General features: G+C 39.0%; 1 protein-coding gene across 3 annotated transcripts; it reads right to left on the bottom strand.

Moving 5' to 3' along the window:
• Positions 1-812: 812 nt before the first annotated feature.
• On the bottom strand, positions 813-20,772 carry LOC109052409 (MICAL-like protein 1). 3 transcript variants are annotated; one of them, XM_042725749.1, is made up of 16 exons: positions 20,199-20,772; positions 18,938-18,986; positions 17,128-17,269; positions 16,123-16,223; positions 15,214-15,338; positions 14,520-15,082; positions 14,334-14,397; positions 7,161-7,546; positions 6,411-6,739; positions 5,307-5,441; positions 4,871-4,997; positions 3,760-3,850; positions 2,637-2,710; positions 2,401-2,515; positions 2,202-2,248; positions 813-2,124 (listed from the first exon to the last, which is right to left on the bottom strand). In XM_042725749.1, the coding sequence occupies exons 1-16, from the start codon at positions 20,339-20,341 to the stop codon at positions 2,000-2,002; spliced, it is 2,616 nt and encodes an 871-aa protein (XP_042581683.1). In that variant the 5' UTR covers positions 20,342-20,772; the 3' UTR covers positions 813-1,999. The 3 variants fall into 3 exon arrangements, with proteins under 3 accessions (XP_042581683.1, XP_042581684.1, XP_042581685.1); XM_042725750.1 differs by having other exon boundaries at positions 6,411-6,697; XM_042725751.1 differs by lacking the exons at positions 18,938-18,986; positions 20,199-20,772 and adding an exon at positions 17,412-18,219.
• Positions 20,773-21,950: the final 1,178 nt, after the last annotated feature.

The raw sequence follows: 21,950 nt of genomic DNA, 5'->3' as shown, positions 1-21,950 counted from the left end.
ATGAAGTTATGCTATGAACTAATACACTTTCAGTAAAAAAAAACAAAAACAAAACCTTTCTCATCATAGGGTTATAACAATATCATTTAACAATATTTTCAAAGTTTATTTTTTATATGAATAAGTCTACTAAATAATAATAAATTGCCTGCCAAAATTGGAATGTTGCATAAGGTTGTTGAAACAATGCCACAACGAATTTACACTGTAATCTTAAGTAAAGTTAACAGTGGTTCAACAAAAGAGTGATTTTTTTTTTTTTTTTTTTTTTTTGGCCAGGTGGTGTATAAATCAATATTAATCATATTAAAATTAATGTGTATATTAAAATGTTGTCCAGGGTAGGGTTGCACCAGCTGTTCATGAGTTCTTGCTTAAACCGGAACATAAAAGTCCACACTCTCTTTGTAATTTGATTTTGAAAGCAAATGCTAGTAAATCGTAAACTGTCCAAAGAAGTAATGCACTGTTTACCTTAAATTATTCAACATCAGCTTTCAAATTCATGATCAGAAGTGCAATTTTCAGTTTATTTTCAGCGGTTTTTTTTTTTACTTTATTACTATAGGACAGTGCAGAAGTGACAGGAAGTGAAGTGGGGGAGAGAAAGGGGGTGGGATCTGGAAAGGTCCTCGAGCTGGGATTCCAACTCGGGATGCCTGTAACGCAATGGCGGTATATATTGGTGCGCTGCCCACAAGGCTGTCTGCACCAACTTCAGTTTATTGTCTTAAGATTGATTCCAACTTCTTTTGCCTCATGTAACTAATGCTAAAATTATGTTTCTAAAACTATTCTGTAAATAACATTGTAAGTAACACTGTAAATGACAAAATAAGGAGCAAAAAAAATAAATACTGAGGCAATACTTTTTTTCTTTTTGGCACAAAGCGATGGACACAGGTGTGCTGTTTAGATCTGGTTAAGTGCTGGAGCGCTGCAAGTCAGTTAATCACATAACATTCTTTTTTTTTTTTTAAAGTAAACAAATGTAAATGTCAACACAAACAAACATGTCTAAAGCACTGTATTCTGTCAGGTAAAACATGAGCTTATTGATGCAGTTTAAAAATTTGCTATGTGGTCGGAGGCTTCCATCATTATTCAGAGTATATTCTATCTATATGTTCACAGTCATGTTTGAACCAAGTTTAATGGTGCAATTTTCGAATATTTAATACTGCGTAAACTGTAACTCAATTGCCATTTTAAACCAGGCTTCTTCGTCTTCTTTTTTTTTAATTAAGCACAGCTGGTGCAACCAAATCCAGGCAGACAAAAAACACCAAATCCCTGTTACCCCAAAAAAAAAATCACAAAGCATTCATGAGATGGAAATGCTTTTCACTTATTCTCTTAGCAATATTATAGACTGCAATATTGGTAATTCATTCTGCTTCTTTAATAAAATAAAATAAAATAAAATAAAATTCACAATGCTTATTTAATAAAATGAAAGGGCTGAATGTGGCCTGAAAAGATTCACTAAAAGTGTTTTTTGTTTTTTTGTTCACTCTTCAGTGTGAGCAGAAACACAAGTTGCAGTACATCCATGCCATTTATAAAAAAATATAAATTAAAAGAACAAGTTTAAATTAAGTTTGGCAAAAATAAATGTCATACCATTTAATGGGCCTCCTGTTGAGCTCTCCCTATGACTAACGATGAGTTTAAAGAAAGGTCTGTGTTAAAATTTAGTCAAAAACTCTTTTCTTTTACTTCAAAATGTAGGAATCAATATAAGATTATATATTTGGCAAGATTTTTTTTTTTCATATCTGACCAAGACAGTGTTACTTTTTTACTTTTATGTACTGCAGTAGTGCAGTATATCAGTTAAGCTGCTACTACCTCAAAGGCAAATTTAACTCAACTGGCTCTGTTTTATAGCAATATATTCAAAAGCGTTAATTAGACTTAAAAAGCATTTACTAAATCTTTTTAGTATATCTTTTTTTGTTTGTTTGTTTCTTTCTTTTTTCTCCAGTAAGTTTACTCTTCAGCTGTTCTCTTTTCGGGGACTGCTGTCCTTCACTCCTTCATTCTTGGTGCTCAATCTCTTCAAAACCTTCATGGGCTTAAACTTCCCTGCTTTCTTCTTCTGCTCACCCTGTCCATGAAACTCTACAAAGAAATTCAAGAATCAAAGCATGAATGAGATGTAAAGTGAGAGATTCAGTGAAAAGAGAAATAACACTGACCTTTTTTCTTTAGCATAGCAGCTACTAGTTTGTCTTCCTCCTCCTCCCTAAAAAAGAAATTGATGAACTCTTCAAAAACAGAATCTAAACTTGATACTAATGACAAAATTACTTTCTATTTCACATTAAATTTACAGAAACCCATTTTAGCAGAAACACTCAAGCTCTGAATCAGAGTGCATTTGCATTGAGTGATTACCTCTGTCTGTCCAGATCTATGCTGTTAACAATCTGGTTCCTCTGCTCAATTATCGTGACAAGTTCTGCCATCAATTGCTTTTCCCTGTCTTTGTCTTCAGCTGTCCATTCTTTCTCTATCAGAGATGTAAGCAATTGGGAGAGAGTTATAAAGAAAAGATGGAATAAAAATGGCTGTTATTTAAAAGAAAGGAAGAGGATTTAGTCAAAAGAAAAGGCTTTTGTGTTGTTTCATACCTGGCTTGTTAAGTAAACATCTAAGCTCATATTCTACATCAGCCTGCCTCTCCTCCAGGTTCTGCTGCTTGGCTCTAAAATCCAGACAATAATCAGACAGATTTATTCCGGTTTTATATTTAACTTTAACCCAACTGACCTCCACTGTTCTGTGCAGAGATCCTGAAAATATCAGGTTAACATACTGTATATTATTATACTGACTGCACAATGAACAGGAACTGGCAAGAGCCTGACTGTTTACTGTAGCACCCTGCTATGGCAGTGGTTTCCCAAATTGTGGGCAGCAATCTGGCACCAGTGTGGCTGGATAAAAATTATACATTAATTTTTTTTTTTTAAAGAAAGTATTATGCAAGTACATAACTATTTGAAACTTGGTTGTTGTGGAATCTTATGTACACAAGGATGAGGATCAAATTCACTTTATAATGGTTTTTATAAATCTCCAACCAGCAGAATGTTGGTTGCTTCAGTTGTGTACATTCAAAGTTCAAAGTTTTTTTATTTGCTTTCTTGTCTTTTCCAGTCTCATGGCATTTTTATTTTCTAGAGCAGTCAGAGATTCTGAGTGACTGCCGAAACTTAAACGCATACTACTGCTTTGGTATTGGATGCTGTAATCTATTAATAATGGTGCCAAAAATTAAAACGTCCACTTGACGCTCATGCATTGTGTGTCTAAGGTGACAACTTATGCATTATATGTAAAACAAGCCTAAGCTGAAACTTCATTGAACAGATATACTGATAGATACACTTGAAACAGAACATTTGAAAGGATTACAAAATAAATAAATAAATAACAGAAGAGCCTAACATGTAAACTGTAAAAAAAACCATGCAAACTCAATCTCCTAATTCATCTAGGGTGTGCAAATAAAGTAAAGAGAGTCTCACCCTTCTCTCTAGGACTAGCTGTGAACATTTTTAGTGTCATTTAATTGATGTTCCAACATTTTTTAATGATACGTATTATTCAGCTATAAATGTAAGTTTGAGATTGTTTTGCATCATATGTTTTTTTTGGAGAGGTTGCAAATGGATACCATACCATACACAATGGGGGCCAATGTCAATGTAGTTGTTACAGATTTCAAACGTATGCTAATAGTGCACTTACGTGTAGACCAGTTCAGCCTCTCTCCGTACCAGTAAGTGCTTTTCATGAATCAGAGTGAACCAGTCAACAAGTAGATGTTCCTCCTCATCATCTAAAATGACAAAACACAGAGTCACTCAATCCAGTAATTCAAAAGCAGCCATGCCCAAGATCACACACATTGCTCTGTTCTAATCAGAAATGGGACAGTCTGTTAGAACAGAGTCTTTTTTAATGAAAGTTTTTTTTTATGAACTGGTCAGTCTCAGATTAATCAACCTCTGTAAACTACATGATCTGCTGAGCCAAAAGTAAGAAAACTTTAGTTTACCTGGCTGAGTGAAATTACTGTGCACAAGTTAAAAGATGGTAATAACACCAACAAACTATTTTACTAAAAACAAAGGAAACGCCATTTTTTCACCATTTAATATAGCTACACAATAATAATAATTTTAATGATCATTATTAAAAATGTATTTTATTTTATTATTTAAATGATAAAAAACAAACAAATCAATAAAGAAAAATTAAGATTAATTTAATAATTAAATTTTACAGAACAAAAGTAAAATGACAATATTTATGTATAAGTGAGCTATAACTGGTTATATATAAAAAAGAAACTAACACTAGCTTTTCTAATCTTTTAGTACTCTATCTATTTGTTTTCTTTTTTATTTATTATTTATTATACAATTAACAAAAGCAAAAAAGGCCTCTACCACTAGTTTGCTCTATTCTTTTCCTATTCTAATCTTTTTGTTTTATTTATTTTTTTTATTATATGATTTAAAAAACCCTGCTACGTATACTGCATTAAGCTTACTGATACTTGTTACAGCACTTGCATATTATTGCTCTTCTGCTGATTTTGATTGCTTCCATTGTCCTCATTTGTAAGTCGCTTTGGATAAAAGCGTCTGCTAAATGACTAAATGTAAACGTAAGCAAGCCAAACTCGCTGTGTTTGCAGACAAGGCGTTTGTGTGAAACAGCATTTACTGTAAATCAAGCCACTCCAGGACATTGGATCATGAGCTACTTGTGGAAAAATCTGATCCCTGACTAATTAATATCTCATCAGCACAGCCAATCTTGACAGTTCTTCTGTAGCATGCAGTTCTCTTACCATTTGAACATTCTCTTAAGCTCTTCTCCAGATCCACCCCTCTATGCTCTAATTCATCCAGCCGTTTCTCCAGATCACTCATCTCTACATGGATGTCTTCAACTGGGATATACTGGTCTGACTGTACCTACCAAATACGATGACAGGAAAAGAAATTATAAGCATGCTCTCACTAATATATGGGTGGTAACAGACAAATGTCTGATGATAATGTTGAATGGTTACAACCAAACTACTTTCTAAACTTGTATACAGACTAATAACATTTTCAAATCATGTTACTACTTTTCATGTGAGACATTACATTAAGACAATGAATGTGCCATAGTTACAGTTCCTTTCTAAAAACAATCAAAATACAACCATATTCATGATTTAAAAAAAAAAAAAAGAAGATAAAATCTGCCAGCATCAAGAGGTTGTTTCTGTGCCTCACTTTTCGCTTAATGAGAGGAAATCCATGTCCAGGAGCAGGAGGTCGTGCAGGACGGGGCCCTTTTGGGGGTCTGGATACAGAAGAGCTGACAGAGGTGGTTGTCTTTCGATTAAATGGATTCTCTTTACAAGTGCGCTGAAGATGACAGTGATGAGAGAGCATTAATCAAAGATACTAAACAAAGAAATTAACAAAAGAAAGCTCCTGGACTCAGGAGGATTTCCTGGAACAAAGATGTGGAAACTTTAAATGAAATCTCTCACAAACACCCTTGATGTTATTGCTGCCCTTTTAATTCATGAACTGCAGTTTGAGAAGTTCTTGCAGAAATAAAGGTCCAATATTTAAAAAAAAAAAAAGAAACTTGCAGTATGTTTTTATAGTAGAGTAACCTCTTTTATGTGTACATATACATATTTTGATTCTCCATGTCATGACCCCTTTAAATATTTTGCTACTAAAGGCAGTTGGAAAGTGTCATTACTGCCCAACACTTTAGGTATGTAATTACAAGTCAAGTCAAGTCATCTTTATTTATATAGCGCTTTAAACAAAAAAGATTGCGTCAAAGCAACTGAACAACATTAATTAGGAAAACAGTGTGTCAATAATGCAAAATGATAGTTAAAGGCAGTTCATCATTGAAGTCATTGATGTCATCATGCAGCTCAGTTCAGTTTAAATGGTATCTGTGCAATAATTTGCAATCAAGTCAACGATATCGCTGTAAATGAAGTGTCCCCACAAAGGTAATTACACTTCCTTTCTTTGCCATAGTCCAATAACTGCATAAAACATGCCAAGTATCAGTTACTAGTCCTAAAGTACCACTTTTGAATTAGAAATAATTAGTAATAAAAGTTTGGACAAGAGCTACATTTTTTAGGATAAAGAATGTTTTGATTTGGTAACTGTGGTATAAGTGGAATGATTTACCATTTTTAAATTTTATTTAAAGTTAATTTAATTAAAATAATTTTTGACTATTTTTGATCAAGTAGATACTTTGTTGGTGAACAGAACAGACAACACAACATACCTTAAATATGTCTTGACTGATTCAGAACTTTTGAACAGCAGTGTGATCTTGACAGTAAATCTAACCTTGCCTGGAGTGCTGGGTGTCTGTGAAGAGGGGAACAGTGGTGGTCTCACACTGCGGTTGGTTTGAGGAGTAGCTGGTGCTGAGTTGGTATTGGTAGGTGGTGGTGGAGGAGGCAGGTTTGGAGAAGAGTGAGGTTGAAGCTTTTTTTTTTGGGACAGTGCAGGAACGTTGATTGATGGTTCAGACACACTCTTGGTAAACAAATGGTCCTGTTCATTAGCAGCAGGTTGCTGGGGGACTGCACTGTGGTCTGAGGAAGAGGAGGACAGGCTCTCTGTGCTCAGAGCTAAAGAAGAAGCAGGAGAGGAAGTCTGAGATGAAGGAAAAGCTAAAGAACAGCAGGAAAGAGACAACCCAGGAAAAAAAAATATAACAAAAATACAGACATGTGAGTAGTTACACAACTACAATACAGTGTAACAACCATGGAGCCTTAAACATTCGAGAGGGCTTAATAAATTATTATTATTAATATATTAAAATATTATAACTCTAAATGAAAATGAAATATGTTTCTACTAGTGTGGCTGCATAATTTAATGATTTTCTATTTTTACAACTCAATAATTTGATATATAAATACTCCCAGTTTCTGTTAAATAAAACACATCTGAATATGCACATACAGCAAAAATATAGGAAGTACTGTATTCAGTAATGGTAGTGGGGGCACCTTTGAATATTATGTTGGACAATTCAAATTCAGTCTTCATCAGCAATCAGTGTATTAGACACGGTAAGCAACTAACCTGACAGAGAAGAATTCGGAGCTTTGGGTGCTGGTCGCTTCTTCCTTCGGACACTTACAGGACTTTCAGAAGGGGCAGGACTTTGTCTTCTTGTGTCCCCAGCTGTGATTTCACCCTGGGTAATCCCATACCAAGGGTGACTAGCCACCACAGGACCAGGAGGATCTTCAGGAGCCATTTCTGGCTCCTCTTCCTGATCATCAAAGGGATTTGGAGGAGAGGATGGTCTTGATTCCTCCTCCTTGCGAGAAGGAGATGAACCAGTGCAGGGAGGTATGGCTATACCTGTGGGTGGGCGAGGTGCTGGTTTCTTCTTGGTTTCTGAATGGACAAGAGCCAGCCAGGGTGGGTCTTTTGGTTTAGGGGTGTCATTGGCCTTGTTAGAGCTGGGAAAGGAATACATTACAACCACTGAGAAGAACTCACAAAGAGATCCACGTCTGATTAAAAGTTAAGATATATCTTGAGAGTTATGTTTTTTGGAAAAAAAAAATCTGTTATACTTTATTTTAAGGTGTCCTTGTTACAGTGTAATTATACATTTAAGCACCGAGTAATATTAATTAACTACATGTACTTACTATATGGTTAGGGTTAGGATTAGGGGTTAGCTTAGGGTTACTTGCATGTAATTATGCATAATAAATTGTTATTATAATAGTAAAAACATGTAATATGTGTAACAAGGACACCTTAAAATAAAGTGTTACCAAAATCTCTTATGTTCACCAAGGCTGGATTTATTTCATGAAAATTACAGTAAAAACAGTAATAACTTGAAATGTCATCACTATTTAAAATAACTGTTCTCTTTCTAACATTCGTTCAGTATCTCACTATGGGACCGCCTCAGGGCGTGGCCGATCACGGAAGCACCTATAACACCACGTCTGCCAACCATGGCAGACCAATCACTGCAGCGATCAGGGAGTCCTGCCTCCCTGTATATAAACCGCAGCTACCTGCCATTTCATCATTCTCGCTCTCGGGCTTCAGAATGCAGGCTTCATGGCCGCTGCAAAAGAGCCGGAGAGCCCCGGAGGAAAGGGCCGTCCTCCTCATCCGTGTGCGTGCGGAATGTGGATTTCTGCGAAAGATTCACACGGTCTCTGCATCTCCTGCTTGGGTGCTAAACACTCTCAGGCAGCGCTGTTCAACCCCGAGGGCTGTCCCCACTGTGCAACGTTCTCAAAACCCGTCAAAACCCGAGAGCGAAGGCTTCGCGTTGCAGTAGCTGGGAAGTCGGACCCATGCCTCTCTGCTCAACCCAGAGAGGAACCGATGGATTGTCCACAGGCCTCCAGCTCCTGGGGTGAGATGATGGAGAAGGTGTTTTCCTGTTTGAAAATCCATTAGCGGGAGAGGAAGATGACGATGACGAAGTGTTGTCGACCATCCTCGAAGGACGAGGATGACGACGATGAAGATGCTATTCTTCCCCCGATGCAGTCGCGTCCGCCGAGTGCACAGGATGAGAGCTCACCCTCCCCTGTGCAGACAGATACAGATCTTCTTGAGGTCTGTCGCAGGGCCACGGCTAGACTGTCAATCGACTGGCCATCCCAACCAGCAGATAAAGGAGCTGAAAGAGACTTGTATGACGGAAAGAGACTTCCATCACGTCTCCCTCCAGCGAGGCAGTTTATTCCAGCCATCCCGGCTTGTGTGGCTGAAATGAAGAGGTTTTGGGATAAGCCTTTTTCCCACCAAGTACCTGTTAAGGGCTTCTCGAGGCTAGATGTCCAGGGAATGGAGGATTTGGGGATGGCAGATCCTCCCCCTGTAGAATCATCTGTGGCGAATCATTTGAATCCGAACCGCAGGGCAGCGCTCTCTTCAACTGGGGCCTCGTTGCCAGGGAAAACAGAGCGCTTTGCCGCCTCCGTTTTTCAAAATGATTTATAAATCTTCTGCACTGGCCGTACGTGCTTTGAACGCAACATCCCTCCTTACAGCCTATCAAGCGGAGTTATTAGAGGAGATGGGGAATCAGCTGGACTCCGGTTCTCCCAACCCAGATTTAAATCTGCGCACGTCCCGCGGAGCAGTTCAAAGCTGCGGTCGGAGTATGGGCTTAACGGTTGTGGGAGAGAGAGATCGCTATGACTGGGTTTGTCAGGCCTCTCTGACAAAGAAAAAGTGGAGTATTTGGATGCCCCTATCGATCCAAAGGCCATGTTTGGCGCAACGGTAACAGCTATGCGTCAGCAATGTGACCTGTGGAAAAAAGAGGGAGTAGCTTTCGAGGTCTGTCTCCCCAGAAAGCCGGCAGCTCGTCCTTATCACCCAAGCCGCCCGAATTTCAGGCCTTCAGGTAGAGGAGGTCATTCGGATTATCAACCTTCCCGTCCTGCTCTGCCACAACAGCCGGGAAGCGCGGGGCCTCCGTCAAAGCCTGGTTTCGTGAAACTGAAACAATCGTTCGCAGCCGCAACAGCGAAACACCGGTCGCCCCCCCCTCAGGGGAACAAAAAGAGGCGGTCGACCTGAGACATAAGTTTGGCAACAAGAAGGGTTTGGAGACAGCACTCAGGGTTTCTCTGTCCCATCCCTTCAAAACGATTCCTTTCTTCCTCCCACGGGGAAACAGAGATGGAATTTAAGTGTGCAAAGTGTTCGTGTGGCCAGTTCAAAGACCACTGCTCGCAGGAAAATGGCCCATGTTCCCCTGGCGCCCCCCAAAGAATTGTCTCTCCCTCCACTTACGAGGTTTGTTCTGAGGGAGGAAAAACAAAAGTTCGTAAGAGTTTAAAATAAAGTTTTCTCTGTTGCACCCAAGGCAAGGGCTGAGGGCACAGAGTGGGATAAAAATAAAAAGATATCACAAAAAAGTAAAACAATCACAAAGAATAACGAATATAACTCCTTCAACGGATCGTTATTTCCCCCCTTCGCCACTAGAGGGTGCCACAGCACCGCTAGTGAGCGAAGCCGGGAAGGGCTCACTCGCTGCTCAAGCGGAGAACTGGCGCGCATGTGCAGTTCATCCCTGGGTTTTAACCACGATAGACAGAGGATACAGACTTCAATTCGCTGTAAAAAACTCCTGTGTTCAATGGAGTGGTAATTTCAGTGGCCCAAGGGGAAGCAGCTCAGGTTTTAGAGGAAGAAATATCCTCTTTAATGAGAAAAGGAGTGATAAGAATGATTCCAATGGAGGAAAGCCAGACGGGCTTCTACTCCCGTTATTTTGTGATTCCCAAACTAGGGGGAGGTCTCCGTCCCATTTTAGATTTACGGGTCCTCAACAAACACCTCAGAAAATACAAATTCAAAATGCTTTTGCTCAGAACTTTGTGCCAAAGTATTCGTCAAGGGGATTGGTTCACCTCAGTGGACCTCCAGGACGCATATTTTCACACAGATATTTTTCCTGCTCACAGGAAATATCTGAGGTTCGCTTATCAGGGAACAGCATACGAGTATATGAGGACCCCCTTTGGCATGGCTTTGGCACCCAGGGTATTTACCAAATGTGTGGAAGCAGCTCTGACAGCGTTAAGAAACGGAGGAGTCAGAGTTTCATCATATCTGGACGATCTGCTCATCTGTGCGCCGTCTCCGCATCAAGCAGAGAGCGATACACACACACTAGTGATGCATCTGGAGAGACTAGGTTTCAAGATAAACCAAACAAAGAGTTGTCTAATTCCTTCACAGGAAATAGTCTACTTGGGTCTCAGGTTGAATTCAGTGAGGTTTTGAGCGTTCCTATCAGAAGAGCGCATCAAAACATTTCTCACCTGCCTCTCCCTCTTTCAGCGAGGGAGTTTAGTCTTTTTCGGAATGTGTCTTCGACTACTGGGTCTGATGGCCTCAACAGTGTCAGTGGTTCCCCTGGGACTGCTGAGAATGAGGGATTTTCAGAACTGGACAGCGTCACAGGGCATTCGCCCCATGAGCCGTCTCAGCCGCAGAGTGCGCGTCTCACCAGAATGCAAGAGCACTCTCTGTCACTGGAGAGCCCCGTCTTTTCTCAGGACAGGATGTCCTCTGGGCCCTGTACTATTGAGAGAAGTGGTGACAACAGATGCATCTCTCACAGGCTGGGGGGCAGTGTTCCAGGGCAGAACAGTGAGGGGAGTTTGGTCTCCGACACTGAGAGAGAAGCACATACATTTTCTAGAACTAATGACAGTGTCACTAGCTCTGAGACATTTTGTGCATTTTCTCAAGAATCATCATGTATTGGTCAGGACAGACAATACAACGGTGATAGCCTTCATAAACCGACAGGGAGGAGTGCGTTCTCACAAGCGTCACTTGTTAGTGAAAGAACTGATTATGTGGAGCAGCAAGAACCTCCTGTCACTACACGCGACGCATGTTCCAGGAATAATGAACAGGGGAGCGGATTAACTGTCCAGAGGGAATCCTCTGTACGGGGAGGGGAGACTCCACCCCCAAGTTATGCTCATGGTGTGGCAGAGATTCGGCCAGGCCGCCGTAGATATCTTCGCATCGCGCGAAGACGCGCAATGTCCCCTTTTCTTCTCTCTGGTGGGCAACGATGCACCGTTTGGTGTGGATGCTCTAGCACACGAGTGGCCAGACGTATTACTTTACGCTTTCCCTCCGTTGAGCCTGATCGAGCCGACACTACGAAGGGTTCGGGAACGAAAGCATGTAATGATTCTGATCGCGCCATACTGGCCGGGGAGACTTTGGGTTGCGGAGATTGCGCAACTGCTCTACGACCAGCCATGCCCGTTACCAGCGCGCAGGGATCTCCTCTCACAAGCACGGGGGGGAAATATTTCACCCCTCCCCTCAGAAACTAGCTCTCTGGGCCTGGCCCGTGAGAGGCTAAATCTGAATGCAACTGGGTTACCTCCGAAAGTGATTGAGACAATTCAGAACGCGAGGGCTGCCTCAACGCGCTCTTTATATAATCTCAAATGGAGGGTGTTTGAGGGTTGGTGCGCAGATAGGGACATAGTTCCTTTCCTGTGTTCATGTCACAGTTTGCATCGTACCCTCACATATCTTAAACACATAATACACAATACATTCGAATACCCACAGGCATTATACAGGTCTGTGTATACATGATGTCAGTGCCGGCAAACAGACCATGTTAATGATGCGTGCAGTGTATGTGTGTGTGCTAGATATGGTGTACGTGCATACAGTCCATTTATGATCACGGGGTTGCTCCGTGACAGTTCAGTTTCGGATGTGCTGTTTTTTTTTTTTACAGGACCTTCTAGATAAGGGCAGAGCCTTTTCTACGGTTAAGGTTTATCTGTCCGCTATCTCGGCATGTCATGTGGGTATTAACTCGGGTACTATTGGCCAGCGCCCTCTCGTCTGTTGATTTATGAGAGGTGCACGTCGGTTACACCCAGTGTCGAAGCCGCTGGTCCCGCCTTGGGACCTGTCCGTGGTTCTGAACGCGCTCTCAAAAGCCCCTTTTGAGCCCATTGATAAAATTGCCTTGAAGCTACTAGCTCTAAAGATGGCTCTGTTACTCGCTCTCACTACAGCAAAAAGGGTGAGTGAAATACAAGCTTTATCAGTTCACTCCTCATGTATGATGTTCGCTCCGGGTGTTCAAAAAGTCACTTTTAGAACTAACCCGGCATTCGTACCCAAAGTGTTTGATCACGCTGGTGCAGTTCAATCAGTGGACCTGCTAGCTTTTCATCCTCCACCCTTTGCATCCCCAGAGGAGGAGAGGTTACACAGTTTATGTCCTGTTCGTACTCTGCATATGTATGTTCAGAGAACACATACAATTCGTAAGAGCAATCAGCTGTTTGTCTCTTGGGCTGACTCTTACAGAGGAGGACCTATCTCCCGTCAACGCCTTTCTCATTGGGTGGTGGAGGCTATAGTATTATGTTACAATAATTCGAATTTGGAGCCCCCAAGAGGACTACGAGCACACTCTACTAGAGGCATGGCTACTTCCTGGGCCCTGTTTAGAGGCATCTCTATTCAGGAGATTTGCGCGGCACCAGCTGGTCTTCTCCGCACACATTTGCTCGTTTCTATAGACTGGATGTGACAGTTCAGTTCTGGGAGTGAGTAGTCAGGTTGTATAATGCAATTTTACTAAAGGACGAGTTCCTCATATTATTCTGTTTCCACCTCCATCGGGAGCTATGATTCAGATAATTATACAGCCTTTCTTAGTCTGCTTCGTCAGCATATCGGCAATACGGGAGTTGTCTATATCCCATAGTGAGATACTGAACGAATGTTAGAAAGAGAACGTTAGGTTACTGACGTAACCCCGGTTCTCTGATAACATGAGTGAGGTATCTCACAAACATTGCCCTCCTTGCCTATCCTGCACGGAGAAGAGATATGTGGAGAATGACGAAATGGCAGGTAGCTGCGGTTTATATACAGGGAGGCTGGACTCCCTGATCGCTGCAGCGATTGGTCTGCCATGGTTGGCAGACGTGGTGATATAGGTGCTTCCGCGATCGGCCACGCCCTGAGGCGGTCCCATAGTGAGATACCTCACTCATGTTATCAGAGAACCGGGGTTACGTCAGTAACCTAACGTTTTCTGTTTTAATATATTTACATTTTTAGGTCCACCCAGGCCCACCCGTAGCTCCGCCCCTGCTTCAGCATTACAAAAATTAATTTAGCAAGTTGATTTAATGCTCAAGAAACATTTCTTCTTCTTATCAATGTTAAGATAAAAATTTAAAAAAGAAAAAATACATGCTTTTATTTAGCAAAGGTACATTAAATTGATCAAAAGTGACAGTAAAGACATTTACAATTTTACAAAAGATTTCTATTTCAAATACATTCTGTGCTTTTGAATCCTGAAAAAATTATCATAGATTCAACAAAAATGTTAAAAGCAGCAAAAACTATTTTTAACACTGATAATAATAGGAACCATTATTAATAACTAAGCACCAAATCAGCATATTAGAATGATTTCTGAAGGATCATGTTACACTGAACAGTGAAGGTACGGCTGCTGAAAATTCAGAGGAATAAATTACATTTCAAAATATATTAAAATCTAAAAAAGACAAATTGCTATAATTTTCACAATATTACTGTTTTTACTGTATTTTTGACTTCTTTCAACAACATCAAATGTCCTAATTATTCCAAACATTTGAAAGGTAGTGTATGTGAAAAAACACGAACAATGGAAAATAAGAGATACAGTAGAGAAGACACCAGCAATTATCTTACCTTGCAGGTGAGTGCAATCTTTCTCTTGGCACAGGAACTTGAGAAATTTGAGTGTCAGAATCTCCTAGAGCCACAATTAACAAATAATAATAATAAAAAAAGATTTAACAAATACATGTAAACAACATGTAATAGTATGGCCTGTGTAATGTTATGAATGCAGACGAGATCAGCATCAGTGCTCACCATTGACAATAGGGCTTTCAGAGGGTCTGGGTGGGCGTGGTCTGGGGACAGGGCGAGGAGCAGGGGTGGGCTCAAAAACCCGTCTAGGTGCTGGAACAGGTCGACCCTCTGCTGCTGTACTCTTCACTGACGTTGTTGGCTCATCACCATTGGCCCCACCAGCAGCTGGCTTGTGGTCTTGTTGTGTGTCCTGATCCTCCTCTTCAGATTCATCAAAGGGATTTGGTGGACTAGAAGAACAAGGCGCTCTGTGCTCTGTCTCGACTTCTGATCTGCTATCTGGCAGCTTACTTGATGCTTTATCTATTTCAGGTATTTCCTCTTCTTTTCTCTCCGGGGTGATCTCAGCATTGCTGTGTGATGCTTTAGATTCTAAACTCCTATTGTTTGGGTCTTCTGGGCTTGTTGAGGTTAGTTTGGCTAGTTTATCACTCAAATCTGAATGACAATTCTGATTGGCATCTGAAGCAGATCTGGTGAAGTGGTGTGTGCAAACTAATGATCCAGGATCCTCTGTGAACTTGTAAGATCCAGGCAGTAAAGTTCTGCTGCACTCCCTACATCTGATAGAAAATCAGAAATTCTCACAAAAACAGTGATAACAGCAGAGGGAATAATAAGTAATATTATTTTTAAGCTCTTAATAATAGAACAATACAGATGCAGATGTTATGCTAGGCAATTGACCAGTCACCTGAAGCAGTTCCGATGATAAAGTTTGCCATCAACAAGGATCCTCTGAACCAGGTGAACATGTTTTCCACAGATTGAACAGGTGCTGCTCAGAGTACTGCGTTTTGGTTGGCTATCTGCACCAGACTACGTAGCACCAAAAACCAGGTTGAGAATGGAAGGTAAAAAAAACATGGAAAGGTAGAGGAAAAAAATGCTAAGAACCACTGATGTTTATTTGGGACCATATTTCATATTTTTTGGACTTTGTTAATACTTTGGACTGTATAAATATGTGTACAAGACCAACTACATACATACTTAACATTATGGCATTAGAAAATTGGTACAAATTTCTTCAACAAGCAAATGGAAAAAATTACTTTGAAAACACAGGATGACAATACAGATGCTTATGTCAAAAATAATGCATTGAGAAACTAATTTTACTGATGTCATTTACTGACCCACCAATTTTGTTGACTAGAAACATAGTCAGGGAGAGAAATGCAAAGCAAACAATAAAGAAAAGGAGGAGATTTTTTGTCTGTGAATGGGAGGTATAAGGAGGACGGGGAACATTTCTAGAGAAGCAAAATCCTCTGAACTCAGACAGCTCACAATATCTACCAAAAACCAAATATGTGATTTGGCTCTGACTGCTGATTTCATAAATTAATTAGAAAATATGGCAACAGCAGAGTATTTTGCTCTGAATACATGGAATTAGGCCAAAATGAGATCTCACTGCTCTCCATCTTGTGTTGTAATAATAAATTCCACTCCACTCATGGTGCAACAGCAAATCCTTAAATGTGGTTTAAAGTATGAATTTTTCTGTGCACATATAGACTGTTGTTAGGTCTAAAACCTCCCAGATAATCAGAACAAGAAAACGTCTGTTTTTTAAAAACAATGCTATCTTCTTTACCTCAGTCTGAGTGTCACGGCCCTCTGGAGAAGCAAATGGTCTCTTTATGGCTGGTTTGATGTGACCAGGACCACCAGGGCTCTTTATGTTTGTGGAGACAGCTAAAAAGAGGATAAAAAAAATTTAGTAGCATGTGTCCAGCATTTTCTACATTAAATGAATGTAATTCCAAGAATATACAATACAATTCAAGTTCTATTGACAGCATAGGGGACATACTGTCAATTACACCAAAAAAAAAAAAAAAAAAAAAAAAAACCATTAAAATAGCAGTACAAACTTTTTTTTTATTTTTTAAAAAACATAGGTTCATAAACCTAAATATCAAAAAAACAAATCTGGACAAGTAATTTGCTCAAACAGCAAAACTGGTTTGTTTACTTGCACCACCCAATGGTTCATACAGTGTAAATCAGTCCAAACCACCATGCTAAACAATGAAAGTCCATGAATCCTAAAACTGCAACCCACTGTGAGGTGTAGTGCAAACCGAATCATTCTTAATCAACAAAATCAGGTTTAAAAAAAAAATTGTGTCAAAAAAAAAAACAAGTTCTTTCTGTTTTCACTGGATCTCTTCTTTTCTCATTTTTCCAGTATACGTTATTTACTGCAATGTGAGACTGCCTAAATGAATCAAGTGTTAAATTACCTCAGCCAATCATCTGCACTTTCAGTCACACTTGCAGTGTTCTGTGACATCACATGCATTCACTGCATACAGAAATATACTGCAGAAAAAAACACTGCAGCACTGTAGTCATTTCACATCTGCGACTAAGAGTTGTACAAAATGGACATGAATTTAATCCTAATGGATTGGCTCATGAGTGTACTTTGTATGTGACTGATACTTCACACAGAATGTGCTGGAAGTTTTTGATTTACTAACCATTGGGGGAGATTATAAAAAGGCCCTAAATGCATTGCAGTTGTCTCTCTGTGTGTGTGTAAATAAAATGTTAGTTTAAGTCAGCATTTCTATTTGCAGTGCTCAATACTTACTGTGAGATTTGTTGGTGAAGTAGTTGTAATACTGAGATACATAAGTGATGATGCTCAATCTGTCAGGCACACTCATGGACGCCATGTCTTCTGGATCCAGCAGGGCTGGTATATCCAACTCACTCTCAGCAACCTCAAACGCCTTTAAAAATGAAATAAAAATAAAAATATCTTGTATTTCGTCATGATGCTGACCATAAGCTTTTAAAAAAGCAGATGACAGTGATCAACATCTATTTTATCAATAATAACAACCAAATGATTGTTATAAAAAATATAACTACCAAGTCTATGGGCTATACCAGGGGTGGCGAACGTCGGTCCTGGAGAGCCACAGCCCTGCAGAGTTTTGCTAATCAAGGTCTGAACGGTTAGGCAAGGCAAGTTTATTTATATAGCACATTTTATACACAATGGCTGTGTTTACACTTGGCATTAACATGCGATCACCGTGATCCCATCAAGCAGAATGGATCATCAGTCAATCAGGACACAGCTCGTTTACACTTGGCAACATCAAGTGACATCTCTATCTGGATAACCGATCGGATCTCTTTTTTCCATGCAATATTCAAGTAAGTCTTACACCGTGCCTACACTGGACTTGAGCGGTGCAGTGGAACGTGACAAAATACTATAGATGCCATTATAAACAGTGATGCTGTCTACAATGTGGTGTGGCGCGATAAGACAAATCCCAGACAGTAAACTGTTACCTCGTTCTGTTTATGATGTACTGTTCAAATGATTTGCAACGGTCTTGTCCCGTCCAGTGTAAATAGCCTCATACTGCTGCGGTGCGGCACGACAACTTCTGGTGCATGATAATTCAGATATGTGTGAATTCAAGTTCTGTTGCTCTGTTGTTCTGTATCTTTCTGACAGTTTGGGAAAAAGGGGGTGTCGACCTGCAAATGCAGACACCATGGCTGGATTGCGTTTACATTACACTGAGATCCGATCACAATGTGTCCTCAACTACCTCTGGACCACAACACACTGATCGGATAATGTGTATGTGGACAACATCCGGATACAGGTCGCATTTTAATGCCAAGTGTTAACGCAGCCAATGGTAATTCAAAGTGCTTTACATAAAAGGAAGTAAAATAATCATACAAAATTATCATAATAATAAAACAAGGAATTTAAAAACTTATAAATTGACTTAAAAATTGATTTAAAATGAATTTAAAACAGTTAAAAATAGAAAATGATTACCGGTATACATAAAAATACATGTGTAACTACATGTTTATCCTAGGTTACTAGAAAGCTACAGGCAGGTGAGTTTTAACTAGGGTTGGAGCTGAAGTTTGCCACCCCTGGGCTATACAGTTTACAGTTAACATTTTGGCATTTAGATTTTGGAGTTATAGTCAACTTACATTTAAGATGATTTTATGAACATTTAAACACATAATTAATCTGTACACAATAAAAATCAGACATCTGTACAAAAACCAGTTATATATACCATATATATAAATGATATATAAAATCAAACTTTAGTCAGTGCACACATTTACACTGCTGTTTATGCAAAGTCACAAATAGACAAAAAAATGGTGATTTACGATTTAAGCTCAACTAACAAAAGCGAGCATTACTATTATGTCTGACACAAGCACATAGGTGTTTTGCTGCAACCACTTCCTGTTTCAAGAGCAGTACTGAAAAAGAAGACAATTTAAGAAATGACAGCAGTTAACTGTTGATTCTACCTAACAGTACATGTTAACAGTCTAAATTATAATCATTCCCTCCCTATATTTAATTGTTTTTGGTCAGTGGTTTGTGTCATACTCACCAGACGGTTGTTCTCAAATACATTTTCTTTTGAGAGGGTGTCAAAATCTCTAGAAAAAGAAAGTATGTTTAGCATTATCAAAAGTGCAGAGTCATGCATCACACAAATCACAATGTTTTTTTTTTATATATGGGAATAGATGCCAATTCACTCCATTAAGTAACACAAATCATTTTGTTTTGTGTGTGTGTGTGTGTGTGTGTGTGTGTGCCTTTTGTGAATCTCATTTTATATGCAATTTGGCAAATGTCAGTGAATCAGAGATCAGAGAATTAACAAAATCACACAAGGCATCACTGCCATTGATACTTAGATCATATTATATTGGCATTATTTCCATCAAAATAATGTATTTATCAGTTTTGTATCAGTTCAGTGTGTGTTCTTTTCTAATTTGCTGTCTATTCATAAATCACTAGTTCACTGCATAAAACCCAAAGATTTATCTAAAAAAGCCATCTATATTTAAGCAGTACATGTGTGTTACTGTGAGTGTAATCTGATCCCAATTCACACATATATATTTTTTTTCTTATCTTAAAATGAACTGTATGCATTAATGTATAAACTAGAACAACAAAACTTCAATTAAGATTCTGTATGTCCTCAGTATACTGACTAGTTTTCTTGAACTCAACAGAGTGACACTCAGGACTGACTGAGTGTGAGTGTCTCCAGCATGACTCCACTTGCTCAACACATCATTACATACAGTACAACACGTGATCTACCCAGCAGATAATGACAGATAGCCTGAGGAATCTAGAACAAGTCATTAATTCTGTGGCTTTGTGTTTTGTGACAGCAAAACATGAAGTGGGAAAACAAAAAGGTTTGACACATAGGTTTGACACATTATTGAAGAAAGCCTAGTTAACCCAGGTAAAGGTCAGGGTATAATTGTTAAAATTCTTCATTATGATCATAATATCTTTCCATCGTACAATCGATAAAGAAATTGGACTGGCATGAAGGTTTTGTAAATGATGACTGAATGTCCATTTGGGCTAAAATATTCCCAATGTGAATCAAACTGCGTGTCACTTCCTGTTTACTTAAAGTCACACCTAAAAATAGCACAACACAACCTACATTTGCAATAATCATGTATGGAAACCTGTAAGGAAAGTGCTTTTCTTTAAATTAAAGCTGTCCTGAATTAAGATCGCTGAGATGATGACATTTTATGAGGTATATTATCTTCAGAGAAGAAGTGGGAAATGCAAACAAATGAAAGATAAAGTGTCAAAAAAGTGCTCACATGAGATCAGGTCTGTGCCTGTGGATGATGGCACAGAAGGCCAGTCCATCTCTGAAGGATGAAGTCATGTTTGTAATGTTCACATTACTGTAACTTTCACACTGGTTCCTGCACCAGTCCTGCAAAGCTTTTAGAGAGCCCATGGTCGAGATTCCAAAATCCACACACACACCTACAACCTGCTCCTGAAATACACATGAAGACCCAAGAGTTCATGAGAGACCCTCTTCCACATGTCTCTGTCCAGTACAGTTAGATCGATCCTGCTGTCTGAATTCTAGACGATCTCATTCGATCAAAGCAGTACGGATTTGACCGTAACGTTACTCCGAGGAAAAAAAATCAGCACACACCAATGGAGTCAAACTCCAACTTCAGTTAAAGGCTTAAATGCCCGTCTTTTAAAACGAGACATCAATGATACTCCGATTTGCGACGTTCAACTTCAGAAACGATACATAGTCAAACGCAGGACAATAATAAGCCTGACAGTTAAATATTCTTTTAGACGTAGCGTGTACTGACGAATTTGGTGTACAGAAGCGTCTAGACTAGCACAACCAATAATTTCCTTGTCAAAATAAAAGTCATGGCCAAAATAAATACAAAACAAATCTTAAAAGCACGATTTTATTTATTTGTAGACTCTGTATAGATGTTTTCTATTAATGTTTTTATTTTAATTATTATATACACACCAGTAATATAAATTAATCGATTTATCCAGACTGCCATACTTAAACTATGTCCCATTAAAAACGAATTATGAGTTCGTGTTTAAAACCGTGCTGGTTCACAAAGAGTGAAATGAACAAAACATAATACTAACTGAATAAAAAAATATATATATTTGTATATATTAAATACTAATCTCTGCATGGTTGTGGAGCAAGGAATGAAGCGAGCGAATGCGGCAACTGACTCAACTGTGCGTCAAAGAGCTGAGGCAGAAATGACTGTCTCCTACACCACCCAGTGGCAAAAGCCTAAAAGTGCCGTGCTTAAAATGTGTTTCAGTCATTCAAGTACAACCATTACATTAAAGTACATTAATTGCCTACTACATAATTATTTATTTATTGTATTTCTTTTCATTTTAAAGAAAGGATTCAACACGTAAAGATATCAGGAGGACAAAATGGTCTTGACAAATATCTTGTCAAATGTATAGCCTTCATAAATAACACTTAAGTATTCTCGTTTAGGCCTATTTTGACAGAGACCGATGTACTACTTAATATACTCTCACTGTCCACTTTGTTAAGACTTCTGATTAAAAGGCTGTACACTAACATTCTGTGTTATCATTCTGACATTCAGTTAGCCATTACACCACGAGCAATTAAGTTAACATAGGTTTATCAAATAAAGAACTGCATAGTTTTTAACCATTTCATTTTAAAAATATGATTTCATACTGACTTTTTTTATATTTTGGAAAAATGAAAAGACAAAATGAATGAAATAGGTAGAAAAACAGAAATACGATCTCACTCACATTCCTGTTTTTTTCCACCTTCAAGTAAGTGATGGCAGCTTTATGATTGTAATTGACAATTTAATTGTCATTTCAGTCTGCCAGGTTTAATTTGAAATGGAACTTGAAAGACATAAAAACTTTTATTATAATTGCTACATTAAATGTAATATTTGAAAAAAGTCTATACATTACAGAGAACCAATCAAAGTGATAAAACTGGGGGGAAAAATCCCCCATAAGTGTTGTATCATGAAAATGAAATACGAGCCTGC

Source organism: Cyprinus carpio, chromosome B6, assembly GCF_018340385.1.
Source record: "Cyprinus carpio isolate SPL01 chromosome B6, ASM1834038v1, whole genome shotgun sequence".
In the NCBI taxonomy this organism is placed as follows: domain Eukaryota; kingdom Metazoa; phylum Chordata; class Actinopteri; order Cypriniformes; family Cyprinidae; genus Cyprinus; species Cyprinus carpio.
Note: the sequence above shows the minus strand (reverse complement) of the source record. Positions and strands in the feature narration are given on the sequence as shown.